We start from the raw sequence: 17,371 nt of genomic DNA on the forward strand, positions 1-17,371 counted from the left end.
GGTCAGTAGTCCCTTCTCATGGAATTTATCAGCAACCCTGTTTGTTCCTGTCCTCCTCCATTTTAACCCTCAGTAGTGCGAAGGTGGTCCTCCCTGTCGTTATTGCATAAAACGAAAACAGCAATGCGTTCCTCAAGAAATTCAGCCGCAGGCTAGCTTAGTCTTTGTTAATGTCTCCGCGCCATCCAAAAGGTCCCACTGTCCCTCGCAGGCAACTTATCTTCCTGTGCTTAGGCTCTGCCCCAAGGTTTCCGAAGGGAGCCCGACTCTCTTTGTAAAACATTTCTTCTCTGACTTTCTGGCAAGGAATGACTTTGGGGGCCCCTGGACCTCGGTACTGTCATCTCGGAATTCCAGAGGTCCCCCAGCCTGTATCAGGCATCGATTGCTCTGGGTGCACTTGATCTAAGCAAGAGGCCGCTGCTGGCTATGCCTCTGGGGAGGAAAGATACGGCTGTAGGAGCATTAACGGCCTACCACACCTCAATCGCCCAATTGAAAGACGAGATTGTAAGCAACCGGGGCCCACGAGATGTCAATCTATGGACCACTTTTTTTCTGGGGTTGTTTGAAGTAGGTCAACTGTGCCTTTGGCGAAAAGTGTAGCGGAAGCTGGCGGTTAACCCTTCAATTAGCTCATGCAGGATACGACGGGAGAAGGCTGGGTGAAGCATTTCCTATACGGCACATCAAAAATGCTTCAGCTTCGCGGTCCAGAGGCTCATATAGCTGGCCGGGGGCGGTCTTTTTTTCTCACAGTACGGGTCTTCGAGGTTTGTCGCGCTCTCATATACTCTGAACCAACTTTTCTCTGTCAGCCGGAATGGATGTCACTCATGGTTAAAATCGAGAACGAAAATGACGACAACGAGTGGCACCCAAAGGAACTATTATTTGATCTGATGATCAAATGTTCTTCGATAAGTCACCGGCAAGTACACTCGCAGGCCCTCTACATCCCGTTGCATGGTTAACCTAGCGTAGGGTATGGGGGCTGCTCAAACCGGGCTCCAAATACCCAAGCATGCTCCTTCACAACGCCCTCATTGAGCTCGCTTGTGAAGGTTTTGTTGTCCGGTCGGCTCTTACTGATTGGTATGGGAACTTCCAAAAGTGGTCGGCCGACACGGGTACGCCTGAACACGATTCGCACTCCATTCTGGCAACAACCTATTTTCACGCCATCTCCATCTACCTGTCTGGCATCTTCGACTACCGCCCTCAATTCAACGAAATACCCTCGCCCACAATCGTACAGGCTGTTATTCAGAATCACGTCGATGCGATTCTACGGATGACTGAGATGGCGTTGAAGACCACAAATTTGGCAGCTGTGTTGTTTTTCTTCCCCTTGAGAGTAGCAGGGGCAAGAGTAAATACAGCTGGAGAGGCAAAGTCAATCGGTGCAATGCTTCAAGAGATTTCGACGAGGGGTTTTGTTGTCGCAGATGCGTTCAGAGCGGATCTGAAGTCTCTATGGCACCGAAAAGGGATAGAATAATCATATTCAGAGCGTCTGCTATTTTAGATCACCCGGATGACAGTGCGTGCTGAGAAACAAGGGTATGCCGATCTGTTTGACGTAGCGCATCGGAACAACGCCCTGTCGGGGAATCACCAGACTCCATGCTTGGTCTGGCGATCACAACAACCCTATCCATGAGGGCAGGATTGTTCGAGCGCCGGGAAAACGGGCAAAGTTAGGGAGGGAGCCAGGTAAACAGATCTGATTGTTTGAAAAAAGAAGACTATCTATCTGGGTGAGATAAGTTCCCTAATGCTCCTATGAGTGTATGCAATTGATGGGAATCATCGAAATAAAAGCGAAAATAAACTCCGATTCTATTAAAGTAAATAACGATGATAATGGCATAGCAACAACAAATCTGAGTCAACTTCTTAATTCTTACTTCTAGGAGACACAGATAATTAGGCTTATAAACTGGTTAGCCAAAGCACTAGATCTATATGCGTAGAAATTCTGCTCGTTATATGCACTTTATAGGTCATCTATATCTATACAGTTTGGCATGGTCCACCCATATAGATATATGCGATAGATTAGGATTGGATGAAGTCCAATCCAAGGGATAGATTAGGTGGGTTAGATATGGATTTGCAGCTTAGGTCACCCAGTCTAGGAGCAATCTCAGTTGCCAATCTCCTATCTGTGTGGTATGCGACTCCCTAAGTCATGAAACCGGATTAGCTCCGAGGATGTCTTTATGATGGAAGGGCTAGTGCCCCTACATTGTTGATATTGGGCTGAAGGCTTCCACCTTGCCCTTAACAACGGAAGGTTGAGATTTCAGGATGACACTTATTGTTGGTACCACTACAAGCAGCTACAGTCATTTAAGTCGTTCCTTAGTTAATATTATGAGCTCCAGTAGAATATGTGGCAATCTCAACTTCTTTAATTGTATTCATTTGCAGCCTTACTCTGCACTCAGATAGTGGGCCTCTGGACGTCGTGAGGCGACACCCCGCAGTATTTGGACACTATTCCTCCACAATCTCCACTTTGTCCTTGTCTGTCCGTTATTGGTAGGATGCACAGAGTTTGGAGATGAAGGAGCTCACAGAATGCAATGTAGTCTTTGATGTTCTTTGCTGCGTCATACGGCTCCTTGTAGTACCAGGCAGCATTTTCAATGGTTTTACCTGCACAGGATTAGAGGGTTGCAAGGCAAACCTGGGATCTGGATAATAGCCTACCGTCTACAGCCACGTTCCAGTATGAAGCATAGCCCTTCCATGAGCAAAAAGTGGACAAATCCGAGTGCTGGAGGAGGCTCTGATCTTTGATCGCCGACGGTGGGAACTGTGGGTTGTGAGCGTGGACCGAGGCAAACCCTACAACAGTAGATGACAAGCAAGGGCGACATACATAGATGTTTCCTTCGACTGTTTCCCAGGTCTCTGTCTCGGCGACAATATGGTCGCCGACCTTGGCGAGGGCCCGAGGCATGTTTTTAGGCTGATTGGAATATGCTGCGTAATAGAATAATGCTAGTACTTCTGGTGCAGTAACGATACGAGGAAGAATCCTGTATATATAGATATAGATATATTTATAGGCCCGTATGACTTCACTTCTTGCGCTCTGCGGAGAGTTATTCTAGTTCAGTTAGATCCATGCATATCTGACCCAGTGGGGAAAAAGAGATTGGCAATCGGCATGACCGCGCACGCAACTTGCGGGCTTGATGACACCAGCTAGTGTTAATGGCTTGTCTTTCTGTTCACAAATCCCCCGATATAGCGGCATGTTCCGATGCTATTTCTGGATAGGGCAGGCTGTGAATTATCTCAGATGTCTCTGCTTCCTAAACCTCCGACCGAGGAGCGCCGAGCCCACGCTTTCCCGAATGGAAGTTGATCAGAACCAAGGTACCGGCGTGTAAGGTCTTAATGATGGGAACAACTGCAGATGGAAAGGGGGATTAGAAAAAGCAAAATGTATGGATAAGATTTTCGCGCGAGATGCGTTACAGCACTCATGGCTCAGCTTGAAGAGACTTGAGCTCATTTCCACAGAGCACTTCCTCCGTAGGACTGCCCTCAGAAGAAACCTTTTTGATGACGTGCTGAAAGTACGAGTTAGAGATGTTAGTGTCAGTTTAGGTCGCGGGGTATTTAAGTGATGGTCGCCTGTCGGGAAGGGGGGATGGTGGGTTACCACATACTATCAAGGCTCTTGCACATTGTCCCGCTGTATTTGCCGAAGACAACGAGCAGCTTCAGATTAATTGGAAGAGAAGCCATGGAGGACACCATCAGCGCCCAGCAAGTAAGCGCGGCGAAGCCGGTCGATGGTCATAAAGATGAGGGAGAGAGCTCTGGTTTCTACGACGACGTTTTCGATACGTCCGCGATTGATCCGGCCCTGACTCGCAAGATGGCTATTGTCAATGGAACCATTGATAAGATCGGAATGACCCCCTTTCAATGGAAGCTGTTTTTCCTCAACGGGTTTGGATACGCCGTGGACTCGGTGAGTGATTCCAGAGACACCGAACCACGATTGGTATTAACGCAACCTGCTGGGCCCAGCTCTTGATCGTCTGCCAGTCCATCGCGCAGCCCGCAGTAGTAAAAGAATATGGGAATCCCAACAAACATGTCGCTGGAATCTCTCTTGGATCTCAGATCGGATTGCTGGTTGGCGCAGCCTTTTGGGGGTTATCGGCCGACATTATTGGACGTCGATTTGCGTTCAACACCTCTCTGTTCCTCGCTGCCATTTTCGTGGTGATCGCAGGAGCCATGCCAGGATACATCCCCTTTGCAGCATTGTGAGTGCAACCCTTTTGTCGGCAACTTGACTCCATGAGGCTCTGACCGGCTGTCCTAGAGTTGCCCTATACTCCACAGCGGTGGGGGGAATTACATTCTCGACACTACTAGCCTGCTTGAATTTCTCCCCAGTGGGCATTCCTGGCTGGTTACATTCATGTCCATCTGGTGGGCTGTCGGCTACACCGTCGCAGGGCTCCTGGCCTGGGCTTTCATGAGCAATTACAGTTGCCCGGCTAATACAACACCCGCTACATGCTTGCAACGTGAGAATATGGGCTGGCGGTATCTGCACTTTACCTGTGGAGGGCTGGTTCTGATCTTGAGCATCCTCCGTCTTTTTATAGTCCGGATGGTGCAAACTCCCAAGTGGCTGATCGCCCAGAACCGCGATGAGGAGGTGGTCCAGCTCCTGGCTGCCCTCGCCGAGAAGTATAATCGGCCATTCGACCTCACACTGGAGGATCTGCGTAAGGAGGGTCATGTCATCTATACAGAGAAATCGGCCTGGTCCTCTCTTCGCATCTCACAGCATTTTCTCGGACTTTTTCGCACCCGCCAGCTAGCTTGGTCCTATACGGTAATCATCCTCAATTGGCTCGTCATTGGCATGGTCAGCCCTCTCTACCACGTCTTTCTGCCTTACTATCTCCAGTCCCAGGGCCGGAAGGTTGGCGGCGGCTCCACCTATATGACGTGGAGAAACTATGCTATCAATCAAGTTTCGGGGCTGGTGGGACCCATCTTTGCTGCCATTCTGGTGGAAAGCAAATTTCTTGGACGTAGGGGCACTATGGCACTGGGCGCCCTACTGACGATGGTGCTGCAGTTCGGATACACCCAGATCCGAACTCCTGCGCAGAACGTAGGCGTCTCCGCTGCAATTTCAGCGGCCTCGTATGTTTCCTCTCCGAACGCTTCCAAAGTACCTTGTGCTGACAGGCTCCGGGTGTAGAAACATGTACTACGGCACGATCTACGCCTACACGCCCGAAATCCTCCCTTCCGCTCATCGAGCCACAGGGTACGCCCTCTGCGTCGTCTTGAACCGAGTGGGAGGCATCATGGGCGTGCTCGTTGGCAGCTATGCCAATGTTGAAACGACGGCTCCACTCTTCGTCTGTGCTGCGCTGTATGCGTTGCTGATTGTTTTGAGTCTCCTCCTTCCATTCGAGAGTCGTGGAAAGAGGATCCAATAGGCAGCAAATGAAGCTCCAGGGTCTGCTCCTGAGGAAGGGACACGCTGTGCATCGCGCAAGATACGGGCCAAATGGGGAATGGACTTGCCGCCGAATGTCGGAAGGCGTTGGTCTGGAGTTCGTATTCATAGATAATTGCTGCCGAGTTCAGCCAGTGTAGCCGGAGCTCGGAGGAATGCGTCCTTATACATATTTCAATATATCCGCGCGATAGGTCTAGACTTTCCAGATGGTGATCTCCTGGCAAGACTTCTCCAGTCGCTAGGCGAAGCCACGAGGTAGATCGCCATATCACTAGCACGTCTCGAACTGAAAAGTGCCCGGTGGTCGGGCGGTTTATCCAGCACTGATGGGGAGCTTCCAACTTTACCTTCGGTCTCTCTTAGTCCTTTCTCACAGACAATATAAAGTGGGCGCCACGTGGGATACGTACGCATCCTCTATGATGCAATGACGGGGGAGATCACCGACTTCTCCAATTTCGTCGTACCTTTGACCTCGCGTGCGGCTGTGTGTCTTGGCTTTATCTGTCGCGCCAAGACGCAGTCAAGCATGAACTTGGGTAAATAAATATAACACCAGTGGCGCAGCGCCAAGATGCGCATTATCATTTCCTGAATTTAGTGACTATTAGCCTTTATTAATAAAGGAAACATCGTCAGTGATTAACTCGCTAAGGCCCTGTCTTTATCTCTAAGTATCCAGACGTGTGGAGTCAGACGGCCCATCCAAAAGCCCGCGATAAGCCTCTCGTACTTCTTCTCCTGCACGTTTGGTTAGCGAGGACAAGCAAGCAACTTTGCTACTGGCCAATACATGGTAAGACTGGTGCGTGACCCCTGTCTTCATGCGTCTGTAGCCATGTGCAATACGAGGGCGTCGGGCCCCCGTATTGGAGCATTTCAAACTCCTGCAATTTATACTCGTATTGACTAGTTATCGACCGGAAATGGCGTGACAGCGTTGCGGTCGTCATTATTAGCTTTCTGATTGTATCCCTGTTCAATCATCGGTGCCTGGGGTTATGACGGTGACGCCTGGCGAAAGATTTTGAGGAGACTTCACCTTCTTGTTATCCTAATCGAATGCGACAGCAATCTGTCCCTATAAAGGAGGGGCTGCAATGCTCCAGGCATTATCACCTGGAATAAGTCTGGAATCTCGGCCCTCGTATCAAGGGTGTTTGCTCCGCAATTAAGCATCAGGGATCGCCCCACGGGAAGAAGCGTTGACAACAACTTCCGAAGTCTGTTGGAGGTTTCTTCAGTCCCTCCAGCGTCTTTCGCACCAATGGAAACGAGGAGTGGCTTGCTTGGGTGATCACGACAGCTTCCGCACCGTATTGCAGTCGGAGCTCAGAGTTTAAGAGCCGTGCATAAAAGCACGGGCAACTGGAGCCAGAAGAAGTCTCCATACGAGCTTTCATCCATTTTAAGACGCTCCACATTCTCTCTCTCGAGTAGATGCCTAGCATGGGGTCACAAAAACGGGCTCTGCGGGCCTCGTGCGATAAGTGCCACCAAGCAAAAGTTAAATGCGTTCCCACCGCTGTAGGGTGTCAGCGCTGCCTGGACTTGAATATTCTGTGTGTCCACAGTCCCCCGGGACGATCGGGTCGAGCCCCCGCAGCCGCAGCGAGCAGGGAGTCGGGGGACGTGCTGCACGCATCCTCACCCCTCCAGAAAGCAACCCTTCACGAGCCCCAGCGAAAACAACGCGCCCACCACGAGTGCCAACACCAGGGGCTCCGACAATGACAACGATCGGAATTCCCAGGATCCGTCGTCAGCGGTGGACTTTTCTAACGACTCCATGCTGATCATCGATGAAGAAGCTGGCCAGATGGAGCCCATTGATGCGATGCTATCGGGCTGGTTTTCCATGCCAGGAGCCGCCATCAGTCCCCTGTACAGTGGGGATCAGACCACTGAACCGCCCGAATTCGCAACACGTCTTCCATCGACGTTTGGGGTGACCAGTCCGAATCCCACGGCCATTTCTGATTTTGCGACGGGCGAGCCTTTGACACAATCTACAGTGACAGCGCACCCCCTGGTACCCTCCCATCCCACAGACGTTGTCAGTCCCAAGGGCCACGGTTCGACGTGTGCTTGTTTTCAAACCATCATTCAGGCACTTGAAAAGATCCAACAGACCAACGTGCGGCTGTTCAGTCTGGATGTTGCCCTGAGCCAGAATAAGGAAGCACTGATCCATATCTGCAATGCCCTGGCATGCATCTCCCCTCATGACAGTACCACTCGCCTCCTGATATTGGTTCTTCTCCGCAAGGCGCTCCTTCTTTACCACCTTCTTTATCAATCGAGACTGCGCGATCGAAGAGACATGAACCGTAAAAGCGACAGTCCCATTTCCTCCTGGCCCGCGTGGTCGTCCTTTAACACGAACATGACTTCAGCGAATCAGCAGCATAACCCCCTCTCTCCCTCCGAACACAACCAATTTCCGACTGGCCCAGGAGCGACGACGGCCAGGCTTACCTTGGGCTCATATCAGTTGGATTATGCGGATGAGAGCTCTCTGGCAAAGCAGATTCTGCTGCTGGATGTAAACAAAGTCCCGCGGCTACTTGAGCGACTGGACCGCCGAGCCTGCGGACTCGACGAGGCGGATGGACTGGACTTGTACAACATGCTGCGAAGTGCACTGATAGCTGAGTTCCGAGCTATCATGATGGAGGTGGAAACATAAAGTCGAGGGTCAATACTGGCTGGCGTTTCATTGTGATGCAGGCTTTGAACAATAGACCGCAATTCGTACCATTCAGTAACGCTCCCATAGATATTCAATGACACACGCATGAATTACGACTTCTTTGGATTGCTTTTCTCCTTTTTCTTTTCTATAACTCGTGCTTCTCTCCTAAATTTGGTAAATTCGTTTGACTTTTCTACGTTGGAATTAATCCGAAGAATAGTGGAGTATCCTTTGATGAACTCCGTGATGAATATGACCCTATACGCCCCCTTAGATGCCTTCTCATCGACATGACAAAACTGACTGGATAACATAAGTTCTTTTCTGACATATGAAAACAGGCATTTTATCCTAGACCTTTTCAAGTTTTGCACCTTTCTTGATCACCCTGGTAGCACTCATGAGACCACCACACACCAAAAGGGCGATTCCGGTAAACACAAATGTACCAGTATAATCGAGCCCCCCCTCAATCCCCGTGTTATCATGGTTGCTCTGGCGGGACAATATGGCACCCGCAATGGGAGACCCGATCAACACTCCCAATGAACCGATGGTCAACGCCATACCCACTCGAACACCGATTTGGTTCAGACTTGGACTTAAGGCGACCAGAACCGCCGGTGGCAATGCCATTAAACCACCAGAGAAAAATGAATACATGATGGATGTAGCGATCAGGTTGCCGAGGTGGTGGACCGAAATCCAGCAGAGAACGACGATGCCGGAGATATATGCGCAGGGAACAATGACATTCAGGTTGCCGAGCCTAGTTTTACGCTCCGGTTAGTTACTACTCCCGCCATGTGCGAAAAGCTTAGGGAACTTACTTGTCTGCAAGGGCATTAGGGAGCAGACGGCCAATCATTCCTGCAGCGTTCATGATACTCAGGATGTAGAACGACAACTCCGAGTCCACACCAATGTTGGCGGCGTAGCTTTCTGCGTAAAAGAATGGAATAAAAAAAGCCATAAAGCCCAGGGCTAACCCCACGACAAAAGTGGTATATGCAGGGTCCTGAAAAGCCGCAAAGTCCACCACCGGGCCGGACTTTCGTGGAGGGAGTCGAGGTCTGAAGAGGGAGATTCCCAGTAGCAGAGTAGCTAACATAATAAAGGCCATAGCGCGCACAGCCCAGGGGAAGCCCACGGTGACAATCAGTCGACGAATGACTATTGGAAAGATAATTCCACCTAGCACACCACTTGTTAGCGACGCAGGCGCCTGTGAGTTTGATGGAGAATACAAGCTTACCCACGCTGCTACCGCTGGCTGCGATCCCTGTTGCCAGTCCTCGTCGAGTTGAAAAGTAAGTGCCAACCACAGAGATACCTGGAGTGAAAAGGCACCCAGATCCAAAGCCTAGACACAATCCCTGGGCCAGAAAAATCTGATAATACTTGGTTGCTAGCGAAGTCATCATCATTCCAAAGATGGAAAGGAAGATTCCCAGCCCTGCGACGGGATAGAAGTATCCTGCATCGAACGCCCGTCCACAGAACACTCCCACAAAAAGCAGCAAAAAGCCTTGAATCGAGCCAATCCAAGATATCGATGATGGGCTGGAGGTCGGGAGAAGCGTGGTTGCATAGTACGTTTGGAAGATGCCGAAGGAATTTGCCATTCCCCTAGTGTAGTGGACATTGGTTAGCTGGCATATTTTGAACAAAGAACGCACCAAAAACCTTACCAAGTGTTTAGAACAAACAGGAATCCTCCAAGCACCTGCAGCCAGGCTTTGAGTCCCCCATTTGGAGGGGGAGGTGGCGCTGGAGGACCTGAGGGAACAGGTACAGAAGCGGGAGTCTCCTTCTCGACGTCTACATCAGAGGAAAGGTTGCTACTCTGCACTGTTTCATTGACTTTAGGTGATGATAACTCCTGCTCTTCCGTTGTGTAGGAACTCATCTTTGTGACAGTGGACAACACAATTACTCCGAATCCGTTCTCGCGAGAGGCGCTAGTATGAACTTTGAGAGATGTCTGAAAGTCTGCTATATTTAAAGAACAGCTCTTCAATGTCAATTGTAATTTCGGCTGGTCTACGGCGGCTGCGCTCCAACGTTGTGGGTCCAGGGACTTAAGGATCTGCATGCAGGAATCCACTATCCACTCTCATCAACTCCATATAGGGTCTTCACTGGACAATTGTGCTTATTACCCATTATGACCAGCTCTAACTCGCAATACACCCAGAACGGGATCATTCTTCTCAAATGGCCAATGTGATGCAAGTGTTGAACTGCGTGTTGCTCTGAATGCTTAAACCACCGAGGCGCCGATGCAAGTGCAGGGTTTATACGGGCCCACAGAAACCGTCCAATTCCTCCAGCGGGTTAGCTCCTACGGCGGCTAAGTGATCATTAGCTGCAAATATTTATGGGCCCAATCGGCGAGATTTAAGACATGCATGGGTCGGAGCCCTTGAGCCAGAGCTACCGCTCGGACACAACCTCGCTGTCCGCAGGTTATTAGAGCGTCTGCGTAGATCAAGTGCAAGAACCAAGAAACACATATGTGACGAGCCCAGATTATCAATCTTTTGTTTAACCGTTTCAACTCTGCCCCTCATCTGATCGCAGCCATGAAAGTGATTGTCGTTGGAGGTGGCATCGGCGGGTTGGCGGCCGCGATTGGCCTCCGCCGTGCTGGTCACGAAGTCAAGGTGAGAAGCAGAGGGATGCGAACTGCCTCTGCAAAAGAAACCGAAATCAGTGACTGACGATGGGGCTCCCAGATCTTTGAACGCTCGTCCTTTCTCCGTGAGGTCGGTGCGGCTATTCACGTTTGTCCCAATGCCTCCCGGATCCTCCTGCAGTGGGGATTCGACGCCGAACTAGCTCGCATGGTGACGGTGCGCCGGTCGGTGGTGGCTTCCGGTAGCTCACTCAAGCCACTAGTCGAAGTCGACTGTTCGCTGTTTACCCGGACTTACGTTGCACCCTGGTTCCTGGCGCACCGTGTTGATCTCCACTCGGAGCTACGACGATTGGCAACGATGGAGGGGTCCCCAGGATCGCCCGTGGACATCTTCCTGCGGTCCGAAGTGGTAGCCTATGATGCCGAAAGGGGATCTGTGGCCCTTGCTGACGGGTCGATTCACCATGCGGACCTGATTGTCGCCGCAGACGGCGTTCATACCAGCGCTATCCATGAGATAATTGGCCATGCAACGCCGGCCGCCTCGACAGGGTCAGCAGCGTTCCGGTTCCTGATCCCAACAGAGCTGCTGAGTGAGGATCCTCAGACAGCGCCGCTTCTGGAGGATGGCCTGATGAGAATCTTTGTCGCGGATGATCACCGGCGTCTCGTTTGGTACCCATGTGCAAAGTGAGGCTAATCCCCTGCTTCTTGTAGTGTCGTATCACGCGCTCAACATGAGTTCTTTCTGTAGTAATACCGTTCAAAACTTTGTCGGCATCCATCCAGATCATCGGAAGGATGGTTCTGAAAAAGAAGGTCAGCACTTACGCTTGCAAGTTTTAAGTTTGAGCATACTGACATCGCTGAGATAGACTGGGATCGCGGAGCGGACATCAGTGATCTTCTCTCTGAGTACCATGACTTTCATCCCAGCATTATAGCCATTCTCAAGTCTGTTCGCGTGGACTTCAATTCTCTTTATCTGGCTAAGTTATAAAAAGGAAAACAACGAGCATCAATCGCTGGCCACTGCTATACCGTGACCCGATTCCAAACTGGACCCGAGGCCGTCTAGTGCTGATTGGCGATGCAGCACATCCTATGCTTCCCCGTATGACCTCCAGGCTCGTGTTCTAACTCTAGCTTCCGTTCTGACTCCCAGTCTCCAGATCAAGGCCAGGGAGGGGCGCAGGCTATTGAGGATGGCGGTGCTTTATGTGAAGTCTTCACAAATCTCTCGGACACTCCCAGTGACGAGGAGATCCGCTGCCGGCTCGCAATATTCGAGAAAGTCCGACTCAACCGCGCATCAGCGATGCAGGTCTTCTCGAATGCAGGACAAGACGAAGCCTGGAAGATTCGCGAACGCGCAAAGCAGTACATGCCGGATGGAGTTGAGGTGCCCAGCTCGCCCCCGGAGTTCATGGCGCATAACTTCAGATATGATGTGCTGGAGGACTCCCGGCGCCAGCTGCAGTCGTTTTTCAAGAACACACAAGCAGTCCAAGTTTGAAGTCTAGTCGCAGGACAATCGCAGGACAACTGCGGGATGTGACCAGAAAGTTCTATTTTTACGTACCTGATATCTACCTAGTTACTTAGTCATAGTAGTGGATGAGTTAGTTAACAGCATCCTCAACTCAGTGACTATTATGGACCCGCTCTCTAACTTATACAACCAAGATTATTGGGAACCCCCGCCCCCACCTTGGAAACAAGGTATGCGAATATACTGCCTAGAGTATGTGACAAGGGGCTTGAGCGAACATAATCCCCAAGACTGGGGTAAGAACCATCTGTTGTGATAAATCACATCGGTTCGATTTGAACTTGCTTGCGTACAAGCCGCAGGCCCACCCTCAAATAACTCCGCACTAAGTAAAGCAAAGAAGCGAAATATACCAAACCAAATCAATCATTCTCCTATCAATTGGACAATAAGCATACAACTACCCTACAAGCACAGCCTCAACCATCGTACTGGCTGCTGCGTCCGGTCCCTTCCGCCAGACATTTTTGATCTTCAGACGAGGGTCAGCTCGAGCCAGGAGATCTGCAAAGTCCTCTTCGGTGCGCTCCCGCGCATTGTGCAAGACCATCATTTGCATGTCGAGATACCTGTGGACAGTCAGCCTCTTGCCCGATGAGATGGAGAACCTGACAAGCATACCGGACTAGCTTCTCATGTAACCCATGGAGTTGCTCTGGCGGCGGGATAACTGAGTCCGAGATGATCACACGAGAGTCTGGCTTCATCGCGGGCACGAGGTTCTGGAGGATTCTCACTGCATAATGATCGGGCCAGTCGTGGAGAATGTGTCGCAGATAAAAGACATCAACGCCCCTGCGTGTCTGAGGCTGGAACATGTCGTGGACCTCGAACTGCACCCGACCCTTCAAGGCAGACGGGAGAGATTCGGTCCCTGACAAGATTGCAGCCTCGAGGTCCTGGACAACAAACAAGAGCTGCGGGTATTGCTCGGCCAAAGCCACTGAAATGTGCCCATTACCACCTCCGACCTAACCTCAGTCAGTACCTCCTAACGTGACACAGTATTGGAAATCTCACATCAATGACAGTGGCGGCACCAAGGGAGTCCCAGGGAAATCCCTCAACGACCTGTTGCGCTGACCGGCCACCACTCTTGCTCAGACCGGCCATCCCACGATTAAAACGTTCAAAGCGTTCGGGATCCTTTGACAGGAAAGTGAACAACGGGTCGATCGTGTTAAACGCTATGTTAAACCCTGTTTGATTAGGCTCTTCTGACGAAGGGTATTTACGCAGAGAGTCAACTAGTCTTGAGGCGGCCGGAAAGGCTTCATGGGTGCAGTGGCCAAGGAACGCAGTCAACTCTGGGTTGATCACCATTCGTTGAGACACGACGGTATGACCGACGTATCCCGGACGAGGTTCATAAAAGATTCGACGAACGAAGAGAAGGCGCAGCACACGCTCCAATCGGCCCAGTGGGCAACCGCTGCTAATGGAAAGCTCTTTGAAGGAGACGGAGGATTCGAGGGGCACCTTGCCTGCGAGGTCGAACTCAATTACGACAGCCAAGGCAGTGATGTCGTGGTACTAGATACATTCCATCCACGTCAGCTACGATGACTCGATCACTGTTAAACCAGACGTACGCCGTATGATAAGCTTTTCAGATAGTTTTCTGGTCCAGACACGAGAATCTGGAGGTCCGTTGATGCTTGAATAAGGGAAACTGCGGCATCAAGAGCCTCCTCTTGGGCGAGTTCGCTTTTACCGTCTTTAGCCCTTGCCACTCCGTTACCATTGACAGGCCCATTGCTCGAGCTCTCAACTACAAATGACGGAGCAGGAGCGGATGCTGCCAGGTTATGGCGGGTGATCGTGAGCGCGGCGTTGGAGATGGTGGCCGCAAGGTTCAACAAGACGGTGGGATCTGACATGATGATTCGAAAGCGAGCAGACTGAATGCTTAGTTGTCCCTTATCCCAAGCGAATGGCCGAAATCGAGGTATAATATATGAGTGCGGCGTGTTGGTCGTATTTTCCGTCGGCGCTTGGCTGATCGTAAGGCGCCAAAACCTCCGAGAAGGTTTGATTCAACTCGGCGAGGCCAAATAGCCAATAGTTTGTTCAGGTTCATACGAGCGACGCAGTTCATGGAGTCTGTGTATAATTTACCCTGAATTACGAGATGTAGAGAAGCGTCTTGAGGGAAATTGATAAAAAGACATCAACAACTAGCGACGCCGTCAGCAGATCACCTAACGGCTCTGTCAAGTGAACTCTGAGCTGTCCGATTTGGAAAACAGAGATGGCGGTCCTTAACGAGCTGATTCTGCTTGGTCCTGGAAGTTTCAAGTGGGCTCTCCTCCTTGGAACTCTAGGCTTTGTTGCCCTCTATTACAAACTTGCCTTGAGCCCTAAACGCGCCAGATTGCCTGTCTATAGCACACATCCGGGCTGGTTTGGAAGCTGGTATGACTCTCTGGACTATCTCAGAGACAGCCCTGGTGTGCTGAAAGCCGGGTACGAAAAAGTGAGAGATGCAATGCGCAGTCACGCCTAGCCTGCGGAGCTGATCCAGAATCTAGTTCTCAAAATATGGCCACTTCTACCAACTTCGAACTCCCGTCCGATGGGTCATTGTCATTCCACCAAAGTTCGTGGACGAGATACGAACAGCACCACCAACACATCTCAGCGCTAAGGAAGCAGCCAACGATGTGAGTTGAAGACTGGCCATTCAAAGAGTCAGATCGATGCTGATAGTCCAATAATAGGTACAACAAGCAAAATACACTGTTTCTCCCATCGTCGAAGCAAACAAGTTCCATTTCCATATTATCAAGACCAACCTAACTCCAAGCCTAGAGCTCAAGGTCAACGATCTACTGGATGAGATTAGTCTAGTATTTCATCAGGAAATAGGAACTCCAGCCGGTAATTTTTCCGACAGGCTCCTGCATTACGCACCACTGATATGCTACTTTGCAGACTGGAAACCGGTTGTTATGGCTCGTGCTGCTCATCGAATCGCGACACGTACGGCGAACAGACTTCTTGTGGGTGTACCACTGTGTCGAAATGAGGAGTATCTTCAGATGTCCATAAGGTACACTATAGATGTGTTCGGCGGTGCAGATAAGCTGCGTGCCTGGCCAGACTTCCTCAAGTCAACGGTAACATACTTCGTCACCAATGTCGGGGAACGGCAGAAGGTAGCTCGCAAGCATCTCATACCATATATCAAGGCTCGACTGGAGGACGTCAAGAAGCTCCAACACACATCTCCCAAAAGCAAACCGGTAGACTCACTTCAGTGGGTCATTGATGCCGCCCCAAACGACCAAGAACGAGACCCGGAGCGGCTGATGTATCGTTTGCTTCATCTAAACGTTGCGGCGGTGCATACGACCAGCGTCACCTTTCTGAACTGTGTTTATGATCTCGCATTGCATACGGACATCCATTCGGAGCTGCGAGCGGAGATTGAAAGCGCCGTGCAAACGGATGGATGGACCGCTCGATCATTGAGCCGGATGCGCAAATTGGACAGCTTTATGCTAGAAAGTCAAAGATTGGCTCCTATCGCGAGTTGTACGTGTTATCAAATTGCACCTAAAAGGGTAATTACTAAAGTCATAGCCTGCAGCCCAAATGACCCGAGCTGTCACCAAGGACTTCACATTCTCGGATGGCACCACTGTTCCCAACGGCTCATACGTCCTAGTCCCGATGCATGCCATGTACCTTGATGATACAATATATCCTGAAGCCTCGAAATTTGACGCTTTCCGATGGTCTCGTCTTCGAGAGCAGCCGGGGACGAGAACCGGTACCAGTTCGTGACCACATCCCCGACACATATCAACTTCGGCCATGGGAAGGATGCCTGTCCTGGGCGATTTTTTGCAGCTCAAGAAATCAAACTGCTCCTTGCTCACACTCTCTTGCACTATGAGATCCGACTGGAAGATCCTACAGTGCTTCCCAAACCAACCTGGTACGACCGATCTCGTCAACCCAACCAGACGGCACGGGTGCTGTTTCGCGCGCGTTAGCAGCTGCATCTCACTCTATTGCTCTCTAGATCTCACTACGAACGAATATTTATCTGAAGGTATCCGGTCAATTGATATATTCTTCAAGAGCAGCAATATTGTGGCAAGGGAAGTCTCTAATGTAATTCATAAACACTGCGCAGATACTTGATCAAATACTAGTATGGTTGAGAGTAAAATTTGGAGTTATTCAGAGCGCTTCAGATCTACTAGATGGGAGTTAGAGTCGCGTTTCCTGCGAAACTAATGATACTCTCCCGATGCTGTTTACTTTAACCCCATCATTCAGCTAGAAACTAACACTCCTCCCTAAAGTAACTCAATGGCTCTAGCTTCTTGCTTCAGAAGCAACAGCGGTTGAATGGTAGCAGCTGCTGCAGTAAGTACCTCCTGCGAAGCTGGGCAGCACAGGGACCAAACCCTCAGTGTACAGCAGTTTTCTAGTGTCAGGTGAATTACGGAAGTGGCGGATCAGGGCGGGTACGACATTCCGTTGGGTATGATCCTCCTGTTTTTGGCGCGAGTATTGCCCTCGGATGGCTAGTCCCAGGTGAGCAGCGAAGCCCCTTGGGATTGATCGGCAGGGCTTAGAAGTTTCCCTCCGCTGCAGTCCATCGGAAGTGCATTCGGTTATGCATGCAGAAACCCCCCGGACACGAAGTAGATGATCTCCGAGCCATGTGGTTTTGCCCGCCATGTGTCTGGCGCATGATCCTCCGAACCAATGACGGTGTCAGATCTCTTCACTTATTAATTCTCCGGCGAATTGGGCGGATATGCGTGATTCGCAGTGAGACTCAGACTGCAGTGAGGTCGTTCCAAACCGCCGTGCGCCATCGGTGTCCCTCCGCTATCGTGGACTGCCATGGAATTGAGAGTAAAGTTCCGAAGACGATGATGGTTGAAATCAGCCAAGCCAGTTTCTGCAAGAACGTGCAATATATCGTATTCGCAGATACAT

At 50.6% G+C, this 17,371-nt stretch overlaps 8 protein-coding genes across 8 annotated transcripts; 5 read left to right on the top strand and 3 right to left on the bottom strand.

Moving 5' to 3' along the window:
- The first annotated feature begins 324 nt into the window (after positions 1-324).
- On the top strand, positions 325-1,655 carry P174DRAFT_398012 (uncharacterized protein). Its single transcript, XM_024823824.1, has 3 exons — positions 325-573; positions 636-931; positions 985-1,655. Exons 1-3 carry the CDS (start codon positions 430-432, stop codon positions 1,499-1,501), a joined length of 957 nt encoding a protein of 318 aa, XP_024677055.1. The 5' UTR covers positions 325-429; the 3' UTR covers positions 1,502-1,655.
- An 847-nt stretch (positions 1,656-2,502) lies between these two features.
- Positions 2,503-3,005, bottom strand: P174DRAFT_455563 (DUF427 domain-containing protein; the record flags this gene model as incomplete). Its single annotated transcript, XM_024829333.1, has 4 exons — positions 2,891-3,005; positions 2,719-2,824; positions 2,584-2,664; positions 2,503-2,534 (listed from the first exon to the last, which is right to left on the bottom strand). Exons 1-4 carry the CDS (start codon positions 2,969-2,971, stop codon positions 2,503-2,505), a joined length of 300 nt encoding a protein of 99 aa, XP_024677056.1. The 5' UTR covers positions 2,972-3,005.
- An 896-nt stretch (positions 3,006-3,901) lies between these two features.
- P174DRAFT_473425 (MFS general substrate transporter) lies at positions 3,902-5,958 on the top strand (the record flags this gene model as incomplete). Its single annotated transcript, XM_024830629.1, has 4 exons — positions 3,902-3,997; positions 4,057-4,298; positions 4,378-5,196; positions 5,255-5,958. The coding sequence occupies 4 exons, from the start codon at positions 3,902-3,904 to the stop codon at positions 5,496-5,498; spliced, it is 1,401 nt and encodes a 466-aa protein (XP_024677057.1). The 3' UTR covers positions 5,499-5,958.
- Positions 5,959-6,970: 1,012 nt separating this feature from the next.
- P174DRAFT_415316 (uncharacterized protein) lies at positions 6,971-7,445 on the top strand (the record flags this gene model as incomplete). Its single annotated transcript, XM_024824423.1, is given in 3 exon segments — positions 6,971-7,002; positions 7,096-7,227; positions 7,241-7,445. Coding segments are annotated over 3 exon segments (369 nt in total), but the record flags the coding sequence as incomplete, so codon positions are not given.
- Positions 7,446-8,567: 1,122 nt separating this feature from the next.
- Positions 8,568-10,125, bottom strand: P174DRAFT_473432 (putative monocarboxylate permease; the record flags this gene model as incomplete). Its single annotated transcript, XM_024830630.1, has 4 exons — positions 8,568-8,985; positions 9,047-9,389; positions 9,472-9,845; positions 9,908-10,125. The coding sequence occupies 4 exons, from the start codon at positions 10,123-10,125 to the stop codon at positions 8,568-8,570; spliced, it is 1,353 nt and encodes a 450-aa protein (XP_024677059.1).
- A 611-nt stretch (positions 10,126-10,736) lies between these two features.
- Positions 10,737-12,440, top strand: P174DRAFT_446462 (putative salicylate hydroxylase). Its single transcript, XM_024828584.1, has 6 exons — positions 10,737-10,882; positions 10,955-11,547; positions 11,612-11,676; positions 11,733-11,811; positions 11,862-11,971; positions 12,030-12,440. Exons 1-6 carry the CDS (start codon positions 10,802-10,804, stop codon positions 12,371-12,373), a joined length of 1,272 nt encoding a protein of 423 aa, XP_024677060.1. The 5' UTR covers positions 10,737-10,801; the 3' UTR covers positions 12,374-12,440.
- A 369-nt stretch (positions 12,441-12,809) lies between these two features.
- On the bottom strand, positions 12,810-14,289 carry P174DRAFT_473438 (S-adenosyl-L-methionine-dependent methyltransferase; the record flags this gene model as incomplete). Its single annotated transcript, XM_024830631.1, has 5 exons — positions 12,810-12,978; positions 13,031-13,380; positions 13,430-13,942; positions 14,002-14,097; positions 14,143-14,289. The coding sequence occupies 5 exons, from the start codon at positions 14,287-14,289 to the stop codon at positions 12,810-12,812; spliced, it is 1,275 nt and encodes a 424-aa protein (XP_024677061.1).
- A 371-nt stretch (positions 14,290-14,660) lies between these two features.
- Positions 14,661-16,198, top strand: P174DRAFT_436140 (cytochrome P450; the record flags this gene model as incomplete). The annotated part of the gene is made up of 4 exons (XM_024825981.1): positions 14,661-14,885; positions 14,941-15,072; positions 15,130-15,946; positions 16,002-16,198. The coding sequence occupies 4 exons, from the start codon at positions 14,661-14,663 to the stop codon at positions 16,196-16,198; spliced, it is 1,371 nt and encodes a 456-aa protein (XP_024677062.1).
- Between the last annotated feature and the right edge of the window lie 1,173 nt (positions 16,199-17,371).

The sequence above is a fragment of the Aspergillus novofumigatus genome (genome assembly GCF_002847465.1).
Source record: "Aspergillus novofumigatus IBT 16806 chromosome Unknown P174scaffold_14, whole genome shotgun sequence".
NCBI classification, from domain to species: domain Eukaryota; kingdom Fungi; phylum Ascomycota; class Eurotiomycetes; order Eurotiales; family Aspergillaceae; genus Aspergillus; species Aspergillus novofumigatus.

What these genes read in the sequence shown, in the direction of transcription:
- P174DRAFT_398012 (XM_024823824.1), top strand. Translation starts at nt 430, where the DNA reads ATGCCTCTGGGGAGGAAAGATACGGCTGTAGGAGCATTAACGGCCTAC. An exon ending in TTTTTCTGGGGTTGTTTGAA is followed by an intron (nt 574 to 635) that starts GTAGGTCAACTG and finishes CCCTTCAATTAG; the next exon opens with CTCATGCAGGATACGACGGG. An exon ending in TGTTCTTCGATAAGTCACCG is followed by an intron (nt 932 to 984) that starts GCAAGTACACTC and finishes AACCTAGCGTAG; the next exon opens with GGTATGGGGGCTGCTCAAAC.
- P174DRAFT_446462 (XM_024828584.1), top strand. Translation starts at nt 10,802, where the DNA reads ATGAAAGTGATTGTCGTTGGAGGTGGCATCGGCGGGTTGGCGGCCGCG. An exon ending in GTGCTGGTCACGAAGTCAAG is followed by an intron (nt 10,883 to 10,954) that starts GTGAGAAGCAGA and finishes TGGGGCTCCCAG; the next exon opens with ATCTTTGAACGCTCGTCCTT. An exon ending in AGCACATCCTATGCTTCCCC is followed by an intron (nt 11,972 to 12,029) that starts GTATGACCTCCA and finishes CCCAGTCTCCAG; the next exon opens with ATCAAGGCCAGGGAGGGGCG.